The 26,081-nt window shown below is 36.2% G+C and overlaps 1 protein-coding gene across 1 annotated transcript in view; it reads left to right on the forward strand.

The window, feature by feature from the left end:
- The window catches only part of LOC131035823 (probable protein phosphatase 2C 26), a 126,848-nt gene that overhangs the window by 51,195 nt on the left and 49,572 nt on the right, over positions 1–26,081 (forward strand). Inside the window, exons 2-7 of the mRNA XM_059207632.1 lie at positions 19,744–19,795; positions 20,040–20,119; positions 20,251–20,329; positions 22,189–22,259; positions 23,399–23,478; positions 23,604–23,701. Coding sequence (XP_059063615.1) covers positions 19,744–19,795; positions 20,040–20,119; positions 20,251–20,329; positions 22,189–22,259; positions 23,399–23,478; positions 23,604–23,701 — 460 coding nt within the window. The remainder of the gene's footprint in view (positions 1–19,743; positions 19,796–20,039; positions 20,120–20,250; positions 20,330–22,188; positions 22,260–23,398; positions 23,479–23,603; positions 23,702–26,081) is intronic.

The following is a 26,081-nucleotide window of genomic DNA, read 5'->3' on the forward strand; positions in this document are numbered from 1 at the left end:
AGTTACACCCTTCAGTAGCAGGTTTTGTGATTTTATGAATGGCTGCCATAAGCTGTCGGTTTTCCTCTTCTAGCTTGTCTTTCTTCGCAAGAAGATCATCACACCTTTGCACCAATGAAGCAACGGAAAACTGAGCATCATGTTTAATGACCTCATGCGTTTGCTTGCCCAACTCTATCCTCGTAACCTTATAATCAGCAGCTGACATTTGATCAAGTGGCTTATTTGCAATAGGTTCCACAATTTCAGCTACTTTCATCTTGTTGCTATCAACAGTTACCCTAGAGATAGTCTTGGCCTTCTTAGCAACTTTGGATTTGGACTGTTTGAGTTGCTGGTAATCAAAGGCATCAGGTGAGATTTCTTGCTTCTTCCTTTTCGGGATAAAAGAACTAAGCCATGGAGGCAAAGTCATCAACTCCCCTCCAGTCATGGCCGTAGGCAAAGGAGAAGCAGTTTCTGTTTGAATCACCGTGGTCATTCTGGGGGGAATATCTGTTTGGACAGGGACCACGGTTTGCTCAGTTACCAATGGGCATGAAGATTGCCTCATGAATTCTTCAAAACCAAAAGTGGAAGTATCAATTTCTGATAACTGAATGCAAGTAGGAATATTCTCAGGAACTTTCAACACAATCTCTTGTTGATGATCAGGAGATGGCTCGTATGCTGAAATGGGAATTGCATTCTGAGGAGACTCATCCGCAAGCAAATCAGGAGGAGAAAGAGGCGTCTCGATGGAAATTGGAGGAATGACCTTATGAGGCGAGTCTGAAACTGGAGACTTAGGAGCATCATCAGATTGCTGCCCATCTTCTGGATTATCCAGATTGATCACCTGAACATGGAATCGTGATTTTTCTTTCCCACGAATAGTCGTCTCCTTAGGAGGGAGCACTACTGCACGACTGACTCATAACTTGATCCTTGTGCTCGAAGATGAAGCAGCCTCCTTGTTGTCAATCTGAATCTCAGATTTCCGTCCAAGAGGCCCCATAGAATCATCTTCTTTACCAACCTTGATTTTTATAAGTCTAACAACATTATTTTTTAGCCATGCGTTAGTGTTGGCCAAGATAGGATGAAATCTGTCAAGGATGGAGATGCACTCCTTGTGTGACCATTGGATCAAAGGAAGTGGAGCTTCCTCAACCCTCCGTGAAGTGTATTCAGGATCAAGTATATGCCCGTCATCAATCATCCCTTGTGGGATATCTGCCAAGTTCAAATCAACAATTTGCTCAACAGTGAGCCTGCAGTAATCCATCTTCAGAACTTCGGCTTCTGTGCGGAGATCTACCCAAATGTCTTCAATGCGATGAACATGCACAAAGGATTTCTTGATCTTCTCCTTCATACCTCTATAATCAAAATCAGCTCTAGGTTTGAACCTTTTAAGCTTGATTTCCTGCAATTCAGCCTCCATGGCCTTAGCCTTCACAGATGTGACAAGGGAGTCTCGACCAATTGGGTTTGTGGTAGAGATCCCCATTCCAACCTTGTGCTTAGCAAACTGAAAAGTGTGAACAACCATGATCTGTCTTCCCAACTCCATAAGAATTATCTTATCAATTGGGTATCTTGGAAGCATGTATGGCTGACCATCATAGCATCCTATCCTCATATAGGTGAAGGTGGGAAATTGCAAGAACAAACACCCATACTCAGACACCTTGACCCATGCCTCATCTGATACTCTTTTGTTCCTGAGATCTTTGTCAAACTGACACATGAAATATCCGAAGAATGCATCTTGGACCCTTCTAAAATGCAATCTACTGGGTTTCAATGGCAACTGGTCATAATATTCCCAAATTGGTATAAGCGAGCGATCACCGTTGGTAGAAAGACCTGGAAAGTGTCTAAGTGATGCTGCTAAATATACCAAATAAGAATTCATGAAGAAGGTCATGGTGGTAGGAACTGCTGCAAGTTGTTCGCACAAGGCATCACTGATGACTTCCCCCCATGAAATGTGATGTGAATGCCGTATGAACATAATGAACTGATACATCCATGGCTCAAAGACATTGGAATGCTCAAGGCCCATCATCTTGCTGAGAAGAGTGATGGTGTCTCCTATCTCCCATTTGAAATCACAACGGTACAACTTTGCCCACCTTGAGAAGGAAGGACATGGCTCTTGGATCCACCTATTGATGTGCCGCTTGTAATCTTTTTCCCTCTTCACGTAATATTCCGCTGCACTTTCTTTGGTGATTTCCGTATAAATAGGTGCAGGAGATATTCTGAAGACCTTCTCGATTGTATCCGCATCAAGACGAATTATAGCTTCACCATCATCATTTTTGATGACTCTTGATTCCTTGTCAAAATGATGGGCGCATGCAAGAACAAACTTAGGTTCTAGGGCAGCCACTGGGAAGGAAGATGCATGATGGATATGGCTGTCCAACAGCCGTTGCAAGTTATTATCTTGTGGATCTTCTACCCTGTTGATGAATTTTTCCATATCAACGTGCCCTATCTCCGTGTCTCTGATGCGATCCAAAGGAGAAGAAACCTAGGAAGGTGCAACCTCATTCTGATATTTGTCATATTTGTATTTCATTTTCTTTGGAGTTGGAGATGCCGGCAAATCTGACATTGATTGTGAACCTGAAATGTTGTGATGAAGACTTAATAGAGTTAAGGCAACATCATAGTCAGCTGCAAATATCATTCTTCCTTCTCCAAATGGGTAAAACTTTGATTCTTGAATTTCACGATTTTGTGAGAGGAAGAGGGGAAATATGTAGAAATGGAAAAATCTTGACTTTGACCAATTTCGGATCTTGGGAGAATTTTCGCAAGTATACAAGTTGGAAAGGACATACATGCAATCGGGATTTTAAAACCCGAATACAAGTACACTTGTAAATTCGAAAATGGAGAAATGGACGAAAAATGAGATTTTGACTTGCGGGAAATGATGGAAATGGAAAGTACGGATATGGGGAACATGAATGGATAGAAATGGGAAAATTCGGGAAAGTCATTTTCATGAAAATGGGAAGAACTCTTCAACATGTAATCCGGTTTTCAAAACCCGAATTTGCAAGGGAGGGGTATTTCACACTTTTTAACTTGGAATTTTAACCAAAAATGGTTAAATTCCTTAACTGTAGGGGAAGGACAAGAATTTCCAACAAATTTGTAATCGAGATTAAATATCCCGAATACAAGTAAAGAGGGAGTTTTGGGAAGAACAATGCAATTTGAAAATTGCATACAAAGGGGAAAAATCCTCTCACAAAAACCGATTTTTGGGGGAAGAACAACACATATTTACGAAAAAGCAACAAAGAAAGCAAGAAAATAGTAAAATAAAGGAGAGAAAGGAAAGAAGCCATACCTTTCTTGAAAATGCAAATGCTTCTCCAAAAATGCAACAATCCTTGGAATGAAGAAGCAAAATCAATCAATAAACCCAAACCCTAATGCCAAACCCTTTACATGTTTTTGCAAGAATGTCTTATATGAAAAACGTGGCAGCAAAATGCAAACTTGGAGGCACAAGAAGAGATCAAATCTTCTTCAAATCCCAATGCCTTAGCATGGAAAGCAAAAACGATTCATCTTGTCAAAGATTCGTGGCATTAAACCCTTCCAATTTACAGCCAAAGGAATCGCGTTTTTGCAAAAACGTGGTATTCAATGCATCATTGATGGATCATTAAATAGCTTAAATCTTATCCCAAACTCCACGCCTAGGTGAGAGAAGGGAAAAAGATTTAGGAGAATGCAGATTTGTGGAGTAAAAAACGCCCAAAATGTGGATTGAAGGAACCATGTGTTAGCTGATTTAGCTCAAAAAACCAGTAACAATAAACCCTAAATGTGAAAAATGTGTTTGTAAATGCATGAGAATAGGATAGAATCCTAAACGCCTTGCACCTCCAACAAATTTCCACAAAAAATCGCTTCGACATCTTCAACAAATCCGTTTTTCTTGCAAATCGGGTTTTGGGAGACAAACAAGTTCGAATTGCCATGAAACAATGAAAATCGGGTTTTGGGGAGGAAATAACAAGTTCAAAATTCACTTTTTCCACTTACAAGGCAAAATCGGGATTTTTTAGACAAATGACAAGTTTTATTTTTTACTTTTTCACTTGCCAAGCCAAAATCGGTTTTTTGTGGACAAATGACAAGTTTAAAATTGTCAAAAATGCACTTGCAAGGCAAAATCGGGTTTTTTGGAGCAAACTGCAAGTTTTAATTACTTGTAAAAGGGAAATAAAATCCCTACAACAAGTTAGAAATACTTGCACATATGTAATGGGGATTTAAAATCCATATTACATGCAAAAACCATTAAAGTAGGGGTTTTTTGACCAAACTGCAAGTTTACTTGTAATTGAGTCAAAAAATCCCTATTTTAACTAAAAAAGACCAAAAAGCAATAAAAAAGACAAAAACAAGAAAGGGAAATTTAAAACAAATTGCAAGTAACATCTTTTAATAAAGATGCACATGTAATAAGCTAAAAACTCCCCTACAACAACCAAAACAATGAATATCATTAAAACTTGCAGTTTGAAGAAAATTCTCCACCTGCAGTCGGGGTTTTAAAACCCAAAATTGAAGGAAAGACATAGCAAACGAACCCAGAATTTGACGAAATTTGAAACGTAGTTCTAGGATAGACTGAGGATTAAGCTAGTCCAAGGATTCGTCAAAATTTTGCCTCGGGAAGCGTGCCACAGAGTAATTTTTTTCATTTTTTCACAAAAATTTTAACGTAGTGGTCCTTTATTTTTGGAAACAAAAATAAGGACAACAGGTGTGACTCTTCACTGGTGAAGAGATATGTCTCATTCATATGATGATATATAAAGGATTGAAGAAGAAGACTGATGAGGGGGGGAGATATTGATACTCGGAAAGATCATTCATATCAGACCAGAAATGTTATTAAGTTACAAGCAGTAACATCCTTGTCCTTGGTGGTATGCACATGGATGCACTTAATACGTATGCTTAATATATGAAACTCGATAATGTTTTTATGCAGAATTTAATAGGAATATCTATATAGATAGATGCTCAGTAAGGAGAGGAATAGTGAAGAAGTCGTCCAGATCAGATCATAATTGTTGTTAAGTTCCAGATAGTAATATCTTGGTTCTTGGTGGTATGCACGGGGATGTGCTTAATATATATAACCTGATAATATTTGTATGCAGTATTTAATAGTAGTGTTTAATAGTATAAGGTATTCATACTTAATTTCACATAAAGTGGCAGACCGGATCTGACCCATGTTAGATCTGTCTGCCATTATAGCTACTAGATAGACTAATGATTAGAGTTTTAGAAAATGGCAGTGTTAATAATTTATATTTTAGGGAATATAATATATATATATATATATACTCTACAGTAAAACATATAGTATAATACTATTTGAATATATATTTATATATATGGTAATTTGAATGAACAAAATAAATCTGAGACTACTTCAAATTGATTTATCAATTTGATATCAGGAAAAAGATTATGTTATCACTGATTTTTATTCATGTTAAGATAGATTGGTCTTTTACTCAAGTTAGTTTTACTGTCTGCCATTATAGCTACTAGATAGACTAATGATTAGAGTTTTAGAAAATGGCAGTGTTAATAATTTATATTTTAGGGATTATAATATATATATATATATATATATATGGTAATTTGAATGAACAAAATAAATCTGAGACTACTTCAAATTGATTTATCAATTTGATATCAGGAAAAAGATTATGTTATCACTGATTTTTATTCATGTTAAGATAGATTGGTCTCCTACTCAAGTTAGTTTTAAGTCAAAATGTATAGAAATGGATTAATTATGGTTAAACAGGTCTAAACTTAGTAGGGGACATTACACAACACACAAAGAATATTTAAAAAAAAAATGTTCAAGCTCGAATCACCTGTATACCCACATGACTTCCATAAAAAAGACACTTCAAATGTCTTCATGAATATTCTGACGCCACAGAGAAAACCAACAGATGCGGGTCAACACTCGACTGAAAAAGAAACGGAAAAAATCATCCATGGCAACCTTCAATCAAATTTCTATCCATTTCAACCACTAACAGATTTCAATCCGCAACGCAAAAAAAACTTTTTAAAATCTCAATTCAGAAATTTTTATATATCACCATCATTGCACAATAACCATTAAAAAAATTCCACAAGGGGCGTTACTGAACAAAATAGGCCCACGATCTTTGCCAAAGAATTATTACTCACAAGCTGCTTCAATACGTCTATTAATATCATTAGAAAAATAGTCCCGAAGAAAATAAAATCAATATCTCCCTTGTTGTGCTCATTTAATTTTCGAGCAGGCTCCACTTCCTTTTTCGACCCACCATACTTCCATCAGTTACCAAAAATAATTGAAAAATAAGTGCCCAACATTCCTAACACATGCACCACGACATACCCAAAAAAAACTCCAGAATTATAGGAAACATAGTCACACAAACAACACAAATTTTTTTGAAAAAAAAAACTTTGCTAGCCCCGTGAATTCTGACAGATGGCAGAAAGATTGACTTAGCTGTAGAACACCAAAATTTAGCTCGGAAACATTACAAAGCTATCCAAACAAAATATCGAATCCTCTTTTGGAGACAAGGAATGGCTTGGCACTTAAATCTGATATAACGGTTGACCAAGTGACACTTGGCACTTACACAGCTGATGCAAACACTCAATCAGCTGAACCACACACACACCCAGCTCAAGTAAGCAAGCAACTAGGTGAAGCTGACAACCAAGCAGCTGAAGCATGCCAAGCAACTCAAGCACCTCAAGTATGTCAAGCACCTCAAGCACCTCAAGCATGCCAACCAAAATTGAGAAAATCTAATGAATAAATAGTAGCCTGAAAAGCACTTCAAACTCATTCCAATAATACTCTGAGCAAACCTCTAGCTTGAAAAACATAGGCTTGACAAAAATCACTTGACATCAATGACAAAATGTCTAACAACTTCCACTCTCAGAAGAATCCCAAGAAATGCTTCTATGATTTGATTTATTTGTTGAATTTCAACCTCTTCACTCTCACCACTCTCACTGTTGTTTATTGTTTTTTTGTTGAAAATTCGAAACACAATGGCAAGTGCAGACATAGAACAAAAAATCCTTACCAAGTGTTTGGAACTTCGAAAAAAAAATGAATAATGGATCATAAACTCACCCCAAAGGACATGGATTTGATGCTCTCTTTCCTTCTTTTCTATGTCATTCTCCTCTTTTCATTGCTACTCTTTCTATTTTTGTTCTTCTTCACAAATTGGAAAATGTCAACATGAGTTTCTTTTTAGGGCTATTTTAGGTTTAAGCTTGGTTTAAAGGGGTGGGTGGATTGTTGTGGGCCTAGTCATCTTATTTTTCTTTATCAAAATTGTGTTTAAAAAAAAATGCTAATAAATTGCTTGGGTCATAGGAGATGACTAGTTGTCCTTGGGATAGTCAGGGACCCTTGGTTAGATGTCTCAAGTATTTGTTGCTATATTTGATAAATTAAATCCATGAATTAATAATAAAGATGATGATGCATACTAGATATAGGAGTAAAATGTATCTTTATTTGCACATGAAATTATTACAAAAGACCAGATATGATCAACCAAGGATTGAAGTTGATCCGACTGAATCATACTGCATTTCTTGACAACACACAATATATTTATAGGACTTAATGATTGTATAACTACCCGATGCTTATAACCAACAATTAATACGAACAATTAATAAATAGTTGGATAACCAATATTATCAAATATAACGTAGACATTGTATGTTGACTACATCATCCCGCCCAAAAGTCATCTTTTGGATGACAAGTAAACATAGCGCCCCTCATGCGCTCCTTGTTGCGATATAGTGCGGGGTTGAGGGCTAAGCCCTTGCTGCTAAGCCCAAATTAAGACCTTCAAAACCACAGATTGTCATGGCGCACATCATTTTTCGTGATTTTTAAGAGACAAAAAGCAGTGTTGACAAAGCTCAAAAATAGAGATTTTGGAGTGTTATCCAATGTATGCAACACAATAAAGTTTCATGATAATCCTCTTCATCGTACTATGCCAATAAGTGGTATCTGTACGTTAACCAATGGAGACCACATGCTATTGTCGAATGGAGTCCATACGTTGGGTGCAAGTCAACAATACTGTACGAAGGAAGCTAATGCTATCGATGGTAAGCAAAGTCGTCTGATGCAACTTGAGGGCTGTATGTTGGGTAAAGTTTGCCAAACGTCCTAACTAAAGTAAAAAATGTTGTACTAGAATGCAAAACGAGGGTTGTATGGTAAAACGGGGGAGTTGTATGATGGAGTTGGTGAGAGTCTTTGAGAGCTACTTGCGAGCCATACGATGGAGTCACTGAGAGCTACTTGTCGTACGAAGTGACAATACGTTGCCAATAGATGGAGGTTGTACTGTGAGAGTTGATTGCCAAGAATCTTGTTGCCGTACGCTACCAATGAAGTTGTTCACCACTTGAGGTTGTACATGTAATATTCCCCTTAATTTTTTTTTGCTTTTTAGCAATAAGGATTACAAAGCAAACACCATAACCCGTTAAGGTTAGAGAAATAATCCATACAACTGAAAGCAACCCTCCACTTTCTAATCACTGAGAGCCCAACCTGGGAGGGTGAGAGCATACAATGTTGAGGGGATCGTTAGCACCATAAACCAAACTGCAATTACAATGCACGGGTGGCAAGCCAACCCCTTTTGCTTATCCAACAGGATAGAAACTGAACTCTTGACGATAAACCAGCCAAGGGAAATAACAAGAAACTAAAACTCAATCACTCTACCGCGTATTTCAACGGGAGGATAGATGGAGGTTGTACTGTGAGAGTTGATTGCCAAGAATCTTGTTGCCGTACGCTACCAATGAAGTTGTTCACCACTTGAGGTTGTACATGTAATATTCCCCTTAATTTTTTTTTGCTTTTTAGCAATAAGGATTACAAAGCAAACACCATAACCCGTTAAGGTTAGAGAAATAATCCATACAACTGAAAGCAACCCTCCACTTTCTAATCACCGAGAGCCCAACCTGGGAGGGTGAGAGCATACAATGTTGAGGGGATCGTTAGCACCATAAACCAAACTGCAATTACAATGCACGGGTGGCAAGCCAACCCCTTTTGCTTATCCAGCAGGATAGAAACCGAACTCTTGACGATAAACCAGCCAAGGGAAATAACAAGAAACTAAAACTCAATCACTCTATCGCGTATTTCAACGGGAGGACATTACATTAAGCTATCACTCTATCGCATATTTCAGCAGGAGGACAATGCATAAAACTTATCACTTGACCACTTATTCAGTGGGAGGACTGAGTATATAAACTGAATTACAAAGTAAGAAGGCGGCTAAGCCAGCCTCTTCCACTTATGCAGTGGGCAAGCAACACATCAGAAATGGTTAGTAGTACTACTACTTAACCTTACAATATAGAAAATAGAGAGATTGAATAGAGAAGTAATGCCATCCAAGCTGATAAATATTCCCAAGCAAGTGCTAACTCCCCAAAAGCCCTTCAACATGGAATTATGAAATTCTAGGAGCAATGACACCCAGACCAACAACTTCAAAAGGCTATGACATGCTCATATTTCTCTTCAAACTCACCCAAATCACTCCAAATCACTCCCAAATCAACTAATCTACTCACACTCCTAAATGCACACCCAAACACTAACTTCTGGAAATCTGTAATTTTTGACAGCAAGCTGGAAATGCACAACCAGCAACACCAAGTCACACTAAAATGCATAAAACTCTCTCACAACTCGCGCAAATCTCTCCAAACCAATCCCAAACTACTAATGTATCAATGATGACCAAGAACAACCAACTAACTGACCACCAAACATCCCATTCAACTCAACTTGCTTCCAAATGCCCACATAGAGAAAAACCCCAAAGTTGGAAATTTCGATTTGCAGCATAAAAATAAATACTCAGAGATTAGTGCTGAAAACTTACAAATACCATCGCCTGGGACATAGAAAAGCAAAGAGCCAATACCTAGAAGCGGCAGGCGATCACACGAAGACTTATGAATGAAAGTATGCTTCAACCATGACTTTCCCAGCAGCCTGGAAACACACCGAAACTCGAACTACAGCAGAACCAGCAATCCCACACTTCAACAAACTCACAAAGATCACTAAGAGAACATGGAAAACAGCTAGGTACTGTCTTGCAAGTACGAAACTGCACTTAGCTAGGAAGGCTCACTTTGAAGCTCAGCTTTCTATTGCCAAATTGGCAACATAACGATGCAATTTTCAAGATGTCCAAATGGGAGGTCAAGCACCTGTATTTATAGTTTTTTCCCTCTGAAATTCAAATGTAAATGCTTTCAAATTCACCTCTCCAAATTTCATTTCATTTCACTATCATAAGGCGTCCAAATGACATTTCATTTCGTTTCCCAAGGTGGGCGCCCAAGTTGCATTTTAACCAATAATTAAGAAAGTTCGAATTGCCTAAGTCTTCAACAATAACTTAATGCATTCTTCAAATTTCAACGCCTAACTTGGAAAATATAACATTGATATTAGATATAAATATGTCTTTTCCTAAGTCGCCCAATATATCATTAATTAGTAATAAAATAATTAAATATTAAACCTTAGGATAAGGAAATTATATTTAATTAAATCACTATGACTCCAATACTGATTATCAACAAAATCCAGGATGAAGTTGAGCAATGAAGACCACTGAATTGCTACAGGAACAGGACCCTGTTCAAACTGCTAAAAATAGAGTTGCTCAATACTGCCACTTACTAAAAATAGTAAGTCATGGAATACTCCTCCGAAAAACATGATCTTCGCACCCGGAGAAAGAGCTTGGAAAGCTTAGTAGGACAACTTCATCCAAACATCCAAACCCTAGCTTACTAAAAATAGTAAGTTCTCACTTCACCAAAGCATCAAATGCATTTTATGCCACCTTGGAGCTCACGAAAAACCCAGAAAGAAACCAAAGACAAATTTGAAGAATTCCCTCCTGGTAAACCCTAAAAAGCTCGTGCAGTACTCCACAAAAGTTGGAAATCCTAATTCTCCTTTCCACATAGTGTACGGGTCTCCGAAATAGGCCAATGGACCACTGAACTAATCACTGTGGAGAAGGGGACATTACAGTACACTGCTACAATGTAAGTTTGTACACTGCAATTTGGGGCTCGTAAAACTTGTATAGTGCCACTTTTCAATCTTTGCTTTTTTTTTCTGGTTTTAAAAATTGATATTTTTAAGTCCTTTTTATTTTTCTGTACTTTAAATTTCTTATCTCGCTAGATTGTCTTTTGAATATTTTAATATTTTTTACTACAACATTTTAATAAAAAAATTCCTTTTGCTCCTCTTTCCAAATTTTTTTCCCTTTATTTTAATTTTTTTTGGCCTTAGTATTTTAGTTGCTCCTTTTATTAAATTTTCCACACTGGTTGACTCCATATTTCCCCTTTTTAATTTTTTAATTTTTTTTTGACTCCATTATATTTTGCTTTTTTTTTCCATTTTCCATCTCTCCTAATTTTCTCTTTCGTTTTTTGTAAATTTTTTAAGTTGATTTCCCTTGACAAATATTTGTACACTCCACATTAAATATTTTTCTCTTCATACTGTTAGATGTATCATCCATAATTTTACACTCCTTCATCGGTTGCTCTTTGTTGAGAGTTGTGGCTTCAAGAAAATTACATGTTGACAAAAACACCTCATAGTCCTCCGTTTGCTAGTGAATTAGGCCATAGAGAATTTGTTTCATCCTCCAAGCATGACTATAACTCCAAAATTTCTTCATCGTTCGGTTCCCTTTGACCTTGACTCTATCCATTCTTTTCAAGAGTCTGAATCTAACGAATCTAGGAAAATTGTTTCTTCACTAACGGCCTGGTTCTTCAAATCAATTATATACTTCTGACCCTTGTTTTCAATGGAGATTGTATTCTTTTTCCAATTATGATTGGCTTTGGCTACTACTAGCCATCCTCTCCTGAGAAATGCATCGTATGCTTTCTTTTGCAATGGGATGACTACAAAATTTAGGAGGAACTGTTTGGTCCCGATCGTCAATTTATGTGCCATTGTCCCCAAAGGCTTGATTCCATGTTGGTCATTGTCTACTAGGTGAAATGTTGGTGGCCAAAGAGTTGGTTTCCCAAGGCACTTCCATGCATCTTCTGGCAATATGTTTAGTCTTGAGCCTCCATCAACGATGATGTTTGTCAAATTCTTTCCCATGATTTCCATCTGAATGATAGTTGATTTCTTCCCGATGTTCACTGTTAATAACATTGGGTCAATGACTTGTTCACCCTTGGGTGGTGGCTCAATTATCATGTCTTTACTTGGGTCTTTGTGTCACTGACTATATTTGACATTGTTACTCTTAGTTGTGGTATGGTTTGAAGAAGGTTTGTCAACTTGATTGGTATGGTTGTTTGTAGCACCTATTATTCTATGTTCTTCTTTGGTTCTGATTGCAATGACGTATTTCAGTTTCTTTGGAGGTTCTTCGTTCCTTTGCCACTGGTTGTTCTACTTCTTTGGTTTCTTGAAGTTGTTCCTTCTTTGTACGAGGGTTTGGGTATATCGCCTTCTTCGTCTGTGCTCTCGTAATTGCCAAAACTACCTCATCTATTCCTCCATGTCCAGCATATTTATACGCTTTTGCTTCGGGTAGTTGGTGTCTTCATGGTCTCTTGGTCCATACCATTTGCATAATAAATTGCTTATTTTGCCAGTCTCTCGTAAAGTGTCCCCCATTCACTACATTGTCAGCATTGTATGATAGGACGTCCTTTGGAGTCGTACTGTATTTTATTTTGCCCTCCTTGATTTTGATAATCGCCTAGCGATGCATTCTGTGGATTTGATGGAGTGGAGTCTCCTTGTGTGAAGAGCACTTGTGTACTCCTAGTCTTCAAATTATATGGGCACTCCTTTATTCAGTGACCCATCACTTGGCGAATCACACACCACATATTTCTAGGACAATTACCTTATGTGTGCACCTCAATTTTGCACTCAATACACCATAGTTCACTAGTTTCTTTATTGCTTCTTTTCTCTACCTTCAATTCTTTCATCATTCTCATCATATCTCGTTGTAGGGCCTAAACCATTTTCAATTCTTTGTTGGTGCCACCTCTAGTGCTCTCATCATCGTTTGTCTTCCTCTTCCCTTTGGAGGATGTTTTGTTTTCACTCTCAATGTGTGTCGCCCAATTGTAAGCATTGACGTATGAGGACGAAGACATCCATTGATGGGTTTTTTAGGACACCTCGAACATAGAATAAAATACCAAGTATTCTATCCTCTCTTGAGCAAAGAAACCTCATATGCTGAATAATATGATCAGATGAGACAACTCCTAGGAATACAATGCGAACAATCGACTTTATGCTTGGGATAGACTCAATTAATATGATGTGATATCGTTGGAATCACAAGGGGACTTACGTTTATGAACCCTGCTGAAACGAGGAATCTATACTAACTCACTGGGAAAATAAAAGATAAAAGAGATAAAGGGTTTAGAGATCCTATACTAATCCTAAGAACAATGATGACAATGGATGATACTTAGATAGACAAATTCCCTTAAACCAAGATTTGCTTCACGATGATGACAACAACTACACAAACTTGATGCAATCTTCTAAGGAAAGGGAAGATTTTCACATTTGCGAATACATCACCCAAATACCCAATGCTGGTGCAACTTGAACAAGTATCCACAATTGAATTTAGCACAATAATGAGGCTTAGGCTAAGTTTAAACTGTAGCTTACAATCAACAAACCACAAAAAGTATGAAACAAGGATTTCATAACAATATCTTCATAAGTGTCCACCATGATCAATGAACTCTAATTAACCTTGAGAAGTAACAAAAATCATGCAAAATGTAGAAACACAACACACACATCCACCATAACTTCAATGAAAGTATTGAATCTATTTTAACATAAACTTGGCAACAATCTCTAGCTTCCTCCTACTCTACCACTAACTGCTATCTAACTATTTGACTACTAACTATTAACCTTTACAAATTAGAGAATTGAGCCTTATATAGAGGTCTCATTACAATTCAATGGATCAGATTGATTCAAGATCAATGGCCGAGATTACTTGATAAAACCCTAATTAAGGTTAGTTAGAACTAACTTCATTTGACCAATGATATGATTACATTGCATTGGACACATGTGCTCCTTTAAATGCGGACCAATAGGAAAATAGGTTAGGTGTATGAAATAATATTTGATGAATTGCCATGTCTCACTAGCTCCACTCTTTGATGAATTAGGTTCAATATAATTGGATGTGTTGATTTGGAAGAACTTGATTCGGTTGATGATGACTAGGATGCCATCTCAGCCTGCTTTGTAGATCATCACAAAGTGTTTGTGGTTGAGTAATATCTCTTGATACTCAACATTATCTAGCTGCTCAATATGATGTTGATAGGAGATGGGGAATATTTGTAATGACCCACTTAACTTAACCCAAAATAAATAAATATTGTAACTTCCACTTGACATAGAATATGCTTATTCTTCTTTTATGCCAAGTGTCTTGGCCTTCCCCTTTTGTCCTACACCATGTGCTTAGTAAAATATATGCATCAAAATAAATATAAAATAAGTATTTAATGATTGTTTAAATTTTAAAATTAATTACTTGCATCTATTTATTATTCTAATGTAAATAATATATATGTGTGTGTGCGTGTGCGTGTGTATATTTTTGGTTTCTTAATAAAATTAGTTTTAACTTTTATATATATATTAGTCTACTATTATATTTAATCAAGTTTATTATTTAATTTAATCCATTTATAAATTTTGAGTTTGTTTGATTTATTAGTTAATTTTTAATTTATTACAAATGAATAATTAATCAATTTGAACCTTACCTAAAATTAATCAAATAAAATTTTCTAATATTCTAAGTAAGAGGGCTATGACAATATTCCCAAATTGTATCATCCTTGTATGATCAAGTGTCTGATTAACTCTTCTGAAACTATCATTCATCCTTGATCACACTTGCACAATTTCACTACCTAACTTGGGAATCTTCCTCCTTGAGATGCACTTCATCTTGATGATGCTTGCTTTTGACTCTCCTACTCTTGACTTGAACTCCTTCATGTTGTTCATGCTTGATTGTCCTTGTACATGACGAAGGGTTATCTCCATGTAGTACTGGCATTGAATTGAGATCAGCTCCATATACTGACCCCTATTCTTGGATTTTTGAAGGAAATTCAAGATAGTCACATTTCCTCATCATCATTGTGATACCTTGAACCTCTAGACATTGTAAGGTAACCTCCCATGTTGTGGTTGAATCCTTGAAGTGATGCTTAAGTCATTGTCATTTTGATGTTGATTTGCCTCCCACATGTTGACGTAGAGCAATGTTGTCTTGATGTGTAGACCTTGTTCGTGCATGGGTGAATCTTCAAGTCCTCATAGGATGTTCATCCTTTCGTGTATATGTAAATCTTGAATGAATACTTGAATTCTCATGTGGAGATGTTCCTCTTCGTGCCTCCTTGTATTTGTAAGTGTAATCCTCTTCTCAGTCAACTTTTATTTAATCTTTGAGTGCATTCTTTAGGTGAGGAGGAAATTTGCAAGTTGATGGGCAGGATTACAAAGGTGTAGTGCAATAATGCCCTCCTTTAACACCTTGAAATTTTAGGCTCTTCATTCTCCTTGCCTTCCCTAGCGAATTTCTTAAGTTTGTCCTTGCATGTCATCTTGAGCGTTAAACTTGTTTGGACTGTTCTGCTTTGTATGTTTTGATGCATGTCCTGCACTCATGATCATATACGAGTCCTTCACTCGTCCACCTTTAGTGTCCTCTACACTCCAGTTATCTTGAGGATCGTTTCTGCACTCCTCCCGTCCAAGGGTCTTTGGCTCAGATCCTCCAATTCTCAGCTCTTCTCCCATGATGGATAGTTCTTTGATGCAGCACCCAAGATGGATAGTTCTTTGATGCAGCATATGTTATTCTCAAATGCTTCAGTTAATTCATGTCTCAGCTCTCTTTCTTCTTCTTTGTTCGATGTTGTCTATATTTGCTTGGTCGACAAGGTCTTGGTATGTTTTGTTAGGGAGCAGTAAGGGTTTGGCAATTTCTACGCACTCCCTTTAAGAATTCTTTGGTGAAGGTTTTCCTCTCTCTCGACTACGACTTCGGTTGATGCTTTGGCTTTTTCTTCGTTCTTGGGAAGGGCTTTTGACTTGGGAATTGTCCGATTGGATTTTCCTCAAATGTTTCTCGTAATTGTCTTCTTTGTTCTCTGTGTTCTATAATCTTTAAATATTACTTGATCGCTTGGTCTTGACCACCTTGTGGCCTCTTCTCACCTTTATTGGGATCTAGGAGCTTGAATTGCTCAAATCTGACCCGATTTCTTCTAAGGCAACTGTGCCAAATGTTTATTGTTGTACCTGATAAATTAAATACATGAATTAATAATAAAGATGACAATGCGTACCAGATGCAAGAGTAAAATATATCTTTTTTTCTACATAAAATTATTACAGAAAAAGACTAGAGATGATCAGCCAAGGATTGGAGTTGATCTGACTAAATCATACTGCATTCCTTGACAATACACTATATTTAAAGGACCCGATGGTTGTATAACTACCCAATGCTTATGATCAACAATTAATACATAGTCAGATAACCAATATTATTGAATATAACAATAGACATTGTACGTTGACTACATGTAGACTATTTTGCCCTCCCTTGACATGCCTAGGTGTCCCCCAAAACAATTGGCATATCGAGACTGTTTCCTTTTTTGGGGGAGAATAGGGGACAGGGTTGGGATGTTTTGTACATGTCCCTACATCCTTGAAATGTCCCCCTCTTGACCATGTCTCATTCTATATTGGTGATTGACAATTCAGTAACTCAAACTGTAGCTAACAATATAAGTTGCATACCATTAGTCAAGAGGTAGAAGCTGACATAAATTTCGTTTCATAGAAAAATTAATATGTAGGTTGTTGGACTAGCAACCTAGTTAGCAGAATAAGGCATTCAATAGAAGGATTGCTTGACATTATACAGATTGCTGTATCTCCTTTTCATGCTCGTCCATGTGTACACTAGCTATGCTAATTTGATCAAACTTATTTTTTCTTGCATACATTTCATGCACAGCTGTGTGTACACTAGCTATGCTTATTTGATCAAATTTATTTGTTCTTGCATATGTTCACGTGCTGTGTGTGGTAGTGTAATGTCCCTACTAGTTAGAGATCACTATCCTGCAAAACAGATTGTTAGAATGCAACAAATATATATATAACTAATCTAATTTGCAATTAAACTTCAATTACTTAATTAAAACTAATCTCAATTCTTATTTAATAAAAAGGATACGAGTGCAGTACCGGGACATGTCCTTAGGCGGTTGTGATGCTCGTCTTCTTGGAACCCATCTTGGTTTCAAGCCATACCAGGAAATCGAGGGATAATTCGATTCCTGTCTTCAATGTAACATCTTACATCCAAGCCTACCAAGGAAGACCATCATATATGATCAATTCCTTGCCTTGGATGATGCATCTTATCATCCAAGTCTACCAGAGATGACCGGCCAAATCCGTCTCTTCTTGGGTGAGCTTTTGACACCCAAGCCATAACATATATGCATATCCATACTCAGTATATACTACCTACCAGGGATTATCATATTCCCTGAATTAGGCTAAGGAAATTTCCTCCCAGTAGCCTCCATCATATAACCACATTATTCATATAACATTCTATAATTCATTATCATTTTTCAATCCATAATTTATGCCTACATTTACATGATCCTACATACATATAAATATTCTGCATACATACCTATATTCATTGCTACATACACATGAGATAATATCACTATCCTACTATAGCTTTGTTAAAGGAATTGGTATATATTTATGTATGACAGAATATTCAGTAATATATATGTGTGTGTGTGGCACACACGTCCACACACACATATACCCCTGTGGCCAGTAAATATTGCTTACCTTTTCGCAGTCCACAGCCTGCAGTTGCAGTTCGCAGTCCACAGTTGCAGTTTTTTGTCCTCACGTCTTCGTCTCTTCCCTTTTATATTCCCCCAATATGAGGGAGAGGTCACACCTCTTCATCATGTATGCCCTTTGGCAAGAGATACACTCTTTCACCATTAGCACCCTTTGAAGGAGTGCAACTCTTCATTAATGCTGCCCTTTGAAGGGATACAAACTTCCACAAACAGATCTGCATTTCCATCCCCCATGTTCCCCCCTCAAATGAGGTTCTTTTCTCCCTTTTATGTCTCATGTTTGAGGGAGTCACAACTTTTCATTTCATGCCTTTTAACTATTCATTAAACTTAACTAAATTATAATTATTTTAATTTAATTTTTATTCTTTTATATTTTAATTTTATTATTAGTATTTATTATTAAATCTTGCTTCAAAATGGGGACATTGCATATATACAAACTTATTCTTCTTAAACTAATTAACTTAGGAATTCTTTCTGATTATACTCTAACTTTATTTGTCTAACCAAACATTAATTTTATATATATATATATATATATATCATACATACTGCTGTCTATATTAATATTACTAGATTGTCGTATTAGACCGCAGGTTGCTTATAGCAGAGATGTTCTAATCCAATTCCTTCCACGTAATTATTTACGCACAACCTCCATAATTGTATTCACCGTAATTCTTTCATCGACTATCAATGGCTTGATGCCAGTGTTGACTCCTCATTACTGAGTCGGGGGCTGGCTAATATCAATCTGTGATAGTTGCAGTATGGTCTGTAGGGAGTACGAAGCCTCCACGTGGGTTATCCGTTGCGGAGATGGCACTTATTACTAGCTTCTCCCTTGTTATCCCTTCATGAGGTTTTTCTCCCCCCCCCCGCTTCTTGGAATCATCGTGACTTCCTCATTATATCTTGTATTTAGGGAGATTGCACCTTTTCATATTAGAGGAGACACAACTCCCACTAATCGATCCTCCTCATAACTAAATCGGCTTATACTAACGATATCGATTAGTGTTAGCACCATCTTTATTACTAATTGCTATTATCAGTGATGCTAAATGATCTGATATAGTTGTATTATTCCATTAACTTGTGACCATTGATTAATTCCCATGCTGGTAACTAAGCAATATCGTATCTCTTCATGAAGGTAATTATTTCTTCTTTAATTTGATAACTAATAGTTAACCTTCGATGTTTATTCAATTGATATTTAATAAATTTTAAATAATCATTCATTGGTAAGTATTATATTAATTAATAATAATAATTGCTTCATTTCATATGTATATATAACGATTAAGGAGGGGACATGACAGGTAGTATGTTGGTAATGGCAACTTAATTGAACTTTAATAGAAATTACACTTCAGTTTTCCAGAATGTTTCGTGTGGATGTCAACTTATTCAACTTTAACAACAATTGCTCCTGAGTTTTCTCAAATGTTTATGTGGCTTACTTTTTAGAATGAGACTGCCAATTATACTCAACTGTCAACAGTATATTTGACTTATGGCTGACAATAACCTATAAAAAGTTTAGAGTTAACAATGAAATTTGAGAACTAATGGATATATTGATCACAGGTTGGAGCTGTCATTCGTTGTTGGCACTCAGCTCATTCCACATCCTGATAAGGTGCCATGTCCTTTTCATAACCTGTCTAATTTTCTTTGTAGTTGATAAATGATTTAAGTGCTAATAGGTTGATCTTTGAAAACTTGTATCCATATCTAGACATCTATTTAGAAAAAGTATCATGTACCTCTGATTTGGACAGACTTTATAGGAGTCTGGTTAGACAACACCATCAGCCATTGCTTGTGTGATACCATCCTTGAGGGGCAATCATTTACTTATTTTCAAATTGTCTATCAATTAGGCTGAAAAAGGTGGAGAAGATGCACTATTTGTTAGCAACTATGATGGGGGTGTTCTTGCAGTTGCTGATGGTGTTTCTGGGTGAGATTTACCGTTTAAAGTTTTAAACAAATTTGAAATATTTAATTATTTTCTGTCTGTTCTTGTTGAATATTTACTCTAAGTTTTGATTTTCAGAATATTTACCAGTCCTTAACGATTTTTCATGGCAGTTGGGCTGATGAAAATGTAGATCCAGCTGTCTTTCCTAAGGAGCTGATGGCTAATATATTGTATAGCCTTGATGATGAGGTACAATCTTACATCCATCTTTGTGATCTCGTTAGTACCAATATTGGTACCCCTATGAAACTTTACTTTTAATGTTAGATTCATAGACAATATCCCTGTTATGCTAGTCAGGTTATCCTTTTAAACATTCTGTCATCAAGTGATGGCCTGGTTTGTCTACTAACAGTGTTCGCAGATCATTCATGGATAAGGAATGGCAAAGTATGATAAGTCAAGCTTTCATTATAAATTTGTAACTTAAATTTGTTTGTACCACGAGGTGTCAAAATTTGTTTATACTTCGAGGTGTCAAAGCCCTTGGTGAGAGTTTTGTGCTTGGTTGATGGACATCAAAATCCAATTGGGTATATTTATGAGGTGATGGATAGGGCCAAAGAAGCCATTCAAAGCTATTATAGAGGGGATAGAGATAGATTTGATCTCATTTAGGATATCATTGGTCATAGGTGGAGTTGATCATTGATCGGAGGTGGAGCAATCAACTCCACCAACCCATTCATGCAGTGAGGTATTATGTCAACCCCAAGTTTTCTTTGATAGCTTCAGAGATCTTAATGAGGTTATGGAGGGCCTTTCAACATGCATTGAGAGGATGAAACTTGAGGTTGGGGTGAGGGACCTCATTATTATAGAGTTGTAGAATTACAAGCAAGCCAGGTTAAATCCCTTTTCTTCAATACTAGCTATTCGAGGGAGATCCATCTAAACACTAGGTAAAAAAAATTGTTGTCTATATATATGTCTTACAAGTTACAAATTGCAATTATTAATAAAGTATGGCTTTCTTACAAACTTTTGAATATTTTATTTGTAAGTGTTTCATGAGAAGATTGGGATTGCAGTACTCCAAATTTTCAAGAATTTTGTTTAAACCTTGTAGTGCTTCTAGCTACGAGTGCAACTGGATTTGTTTGATGCCATTCACATGAAAAAGCACAATAAGTTGTCTCAGACTCTCAATGATGTTTTGGTGACCTAGTTTATGTACAATACAACCTTTGGCTTCACACAAAAAGTGTGGAAGAATTAGAGCTTAGTGATTGGATTATGAGGATGAGAGTGCTGATTTGGAGAGGTAGGTTATGGAGAATATGGCTGCAGCAGAAGCAGGAGATATTGGATTGGACGACATCAATGCTGTATAGGTGGAGACATTACCATCTAATAGTAGGGTGGAGCCATAAGTGTAGCCTTTTAGGTCAAACAATGAGCTACAACCAAGTCAATGGAGTGCAAGGATTAGATCCTTTCCCCAATTTTTCACTAGAATGGGAAAGAGGAAATTGTAAAAATTTGTAATTTGTAATTTGTAGTTTGTCTAGATATGCAATTTATGATGATGGTTTTCAAACGCAATCGTCAGAAATTCATAATAGTTATCAGCTAGCTACTATATCTGCATGATGATGTGATTTTGTACTCTATTTGTATTCAAATCTAATAAAAAACACTTCCCCAATGTTTTAAAGACTTGTTGGATACATTTGGTAATTAAAGTTTGTATAAAATTTGTGTTTTTAAAGAAATTTCAGTAATTTTTTATGCTGATCAGTTTTGCTGAGTCAGAAATTTTTGGTCCACTGAGTCTGATTTGAGCCCGAGCATGCAAACTATGATTTCAAGTGCCATTGATTTGTTTTTTTCATAGATGTTGATATAGTTTATTTCTTTCTTCAGCAAGGCTAGCCTGTGCTTTGTAACTCTATGAACCCTTTTGTTTTATGGATACCTAAAAAGGTCATTGTTGCTGCTTCATTTCTTAGTTTTCTTTAAAATAAGGCTTTGTATTTTTGAGTTGATAGGAGAGCTTGAATCTGTTATTTACTTATTTAACAAGTTCTAATAAGCTCATTAAACAGGTGAATGGTGATCCCCAATTTCTACTGCAGAAGGCACATGCAAAAACCTGTTCGACTGGTTCAGCTACAGTGTAAGTTTTGCCAGTTATGTAATCTTTTTAGCGAACATTTACAATTACTATTTCATTGTAGCCAACATTCATGTCAATTTTAAGTGCATAAGTATGGCATATTAACATTGCATTAATCTAGAACTCTGCCATAATTCAACAAACAAGTCTATGGTGTTTGAGAAAAAAGAGTAAAATGTTTGTATCAGGTCAGTGAGATACCAACATGTTGTTTGCACCAGGAAAATTTCCTTGGTTCTTTTTTCAAGCTACAGTTCATGTCAATCTACTTTTGGTAAGCTTGCAGGGCAACAAAGAATGGGAGAAACGACAAAAGAGTACTGTATTTGTTTATCTGTAGAATTTATCTTCCAATCACATAAATTTCGGGGATGTAAAAGGATGTTTGATACAAGACTAGATTATGTAAGTTCCTGTGGAAAACATCAAAAGTTGAATGCATCCTTTTGTGTAATATGATATTCGTAGAGGGCAATTTTATTTAAACCCAAATTCAGTCAAAGAATCAAAATCCTTATATATATTAGTGAAAAATACAGAGAAAGGAAATTCATCAGCATTACAGCAACAAGCATGGACCTTTTGAGCTTATCAAGAAATTAAATTCTATGCATGAACCTCTGGATTTTGTGGATAGTTTAAATTCTATGTTGTAAACTATGATTTTGTGTGTATGACAATAAAATTTCCTTGTTTCAAGTTATAGGATTGTGTTGAGCTAAGGGAATATTTTCATCTAAACTGTACAACCTTCTCAGCGCTTTAAGTGTATATTCCTGTAGCCACCTATAGACTTTCATGATTAGTATCATCTTCTGGGATCTACTATGCACAATTTAAGGAGATCTAAAATTTCAAAGTACTCTAACTGATGCCATCTCTACTAGGTAGGTTTTTGTGTTGTTGATGGTTTCATAATGTATATGTCATAATGTGTTTGTTTTACTCCCAAGAAATGTTTCATCCTAAGGCAGATTCTTTTTCAACTTTAAGGTTGTTATAGGAAACTTGCTTCATGCTCTAGCATTGTTGGATGACTTTTATGTGTATCTTGTTTCTTTCTCAATTTAATTGCCTAAGGTCTAATTCAAAAATTTCTTCATTTTGTGGTATTTCTTATAATTATGCAACAATGCTAGAATTGTTGCAATGTTGGAGAAACATGGGACGCTTAAAATTGCAAATGTTGGAGATTGTGGACTCCATGTTTTTCGCAAAGGTATTGAATTTGGAAAAAAAAATGTAATTTCAAGAATTTGGTTGATAAGTAATTGGAAATACTTAAGGGAGAGCTAAACCATTGTTGATATTCTTCAATATGTAACAGATGTTAGGATTTTGCAGGCCAGATAATATTTTCTACATCTCCACAAGAACATTACTTCGATTGCCCTTTCCAATTGAGTTCTGAGATTGCTGGCCAAACATACAAAGATGCAATGGTATGTACTCTAGCTTGCATGATATGCTCGACAATCCATGTTGAGTGTTCAATTCTTAACTTATATTTTAGTGATATTTCTAGTCTTTTCATCAGTGGAAGTTGTGGCTATGTTCTTATTGCAAATTGAATAGAAAAAATGTCATTAACAAATAATGATAAAGTACAAATGGTTCTCAATTATGAAACGTATATTTCTTGCAAAATAATTTAAAATAACAAGGTGTTATTTTCTGTTCTTGTAAATGTTAATAGTTTTCTTGGCTTGCTCAACAATATATGTCTAGAAATGTTTATTTTTTTTATAAAATTTACTGTTCCACAAAGTTTCATGATGGGAAGACATTGGGATGGGTTTCAGGATTTGGGGGACCGAGGGCCTAGATTTGGGATGGCGGGGGTGGCATTGATATACGTATAGTATTTGAAAATATAGTTATAAAAAGATGTATATGTTAGTGTTATGAGACTTGGACTCGCCTTGGACTCGGCAAGCTGATATTTGACTTGGACTTGGAGTTGACAACCAAACTCTATGTAGACTTAAGCAAAACTTGGCAAATTGAAAAACCCAAGAAATTCAGAGATTTTTAAGGATTTAAAACTTTCATGCACCCTTTAATAAATAAACCTTAAAGACTCAATAGCCTCATCAAATAGAAGCTACTTTGATCACATACACAAGTATACATTGATCACATAAGTATAAACACAAATTTTAGTTGAATGAAATAACACATTTAGATATATAAATATTGTCAAATGTATACAACACTCTTGGAATATGAAATCCATGGCATCAAAAGTTCCAAACAAATATCAAAAGAAAAAGGTAAAGTCTATGGTTCAGAGGAGTTTGCATCACTTGACCCTCCTACGTGGGTGTCTAAGCTAGGTCCTAGATGATGTTGCAGCCATGATATTTGCCTCTATCTGTAATGTCCCCACTCTAGTCAACATCAGTTGCTGACGGGTTAGCCTATTATTTGGACTCTCATAGGCTAACATGTTTGGATAGATAGTCTTAGTGGCAATTCCACTTCTTTAGTTCAGTCTTGGGTTCAGTTCCAGGCCTTTGCAGTCAGTGTTTGAGCTTAGTTGAGGAACTTACAATTTATAGTAAGTCAATTTGGCAGTGTAGCTATTTTTAGTAAGGGTACTTGGACACATGGGGGTTATACAGTGTTGACCCCAATTTCAGACGACACGTCGAAAGACTGAATAATGAGGGAGATATTAATATATTAGTGGTTAAGCTATTTAATTAACTTATACGGATATTATAAAGTCATAATTTGACTTTATAAAATTAAAATCCATTAAAATATTATAAAGTGATTATTAAATCACTGAAGTCAAAAAGGGCGCCCAACTTGAATTAAAAACTATGGAAAGTATATTAAATACATTTAAATGTATTTAACTTTGCAATTGGGCATACTTTCTTGGAAATCATGCCATTTGGGTTTAAAAGAGGCAAAGGAAGCAATTCAACCTCTAGTACTAATTATTTGACATTGCTTGGTTTTTGCTCTGTGGATTTTTCTGAGACAAGGGTTTTAGAGGGTTTGCTATTGAAGAACGATAACTCTTCATGGATCAGTGATTTTGAGGTTGTTCAGATCAGTTGAATTATTGCAATTGAGAGGGATTCATTCAAGAGTCTTATTGTGCTTCATTAGAGGTTTATTCCTTCAGTTATTTGCAGATTTTCCAATAAGGAAAGGGCTTCCTGGTTTAGACGCCCTTATTAGGAGCAATTTTCATTCAATAAACCAGCCGTAGTATTCCTCCTTGCTGGCCTACAACCTTTTCCTGGCATGTGTGGACCCGAAGAAGGGCGTTTGATCTAGAGGGCTGAAACGCCTTCCCATTTTGCATTTTGGTTGCCTCATCTTCAAAACCTAGCTTATTCAGGCTATTTCACCTCTTTTCTAGCTTGGAGAATTAACATTGTGGACTTGTACGCTTTGCTTGGTTAGTTTCCCTGTTTTGGCTAACAAACTCCAGAATTCTTTATTTAAAATAACCTAAGGACCTACGTGTAAATGTTATTCAATTCTCAATTCAAGATGCAAGTTATATTCAAGGTTATCTTTTTTTTTAACTATGTATTATATCTTTAATATGATAAATCTGATTATATTCTTGTATATTGCAGGTGAGAGGAGCATTTATTGATTTCAATGTCCTTCTCACAAATGCCGATTGATATATATATGTAAGTAGGGAGGATCAACCAATGCCTTGACTGTCATGTCTATTAGACATGATCGATCAAGACATTACTTGATCGCACCCTTTGACTTATCGTAGCATTTACCAATCGGTGTATACTTAACAAACCACCTGATACTTAATCGGCATGTCTATCATATGCA

The sequence above is a fragment of the Cryptomeria japonica genome, chromosome 7, assembly GCF_030272615.1.
Source record: "Cryptomeria japonica chromosome 7, Sugi_1.0, whole genome shotgun sequence".
NCBI lineage: Eukaryota > Viridiplantae > Streptophyta > Pinopsida > Cupressales > Cupressaceae > Cryptomeria > Cryptomeria japonica.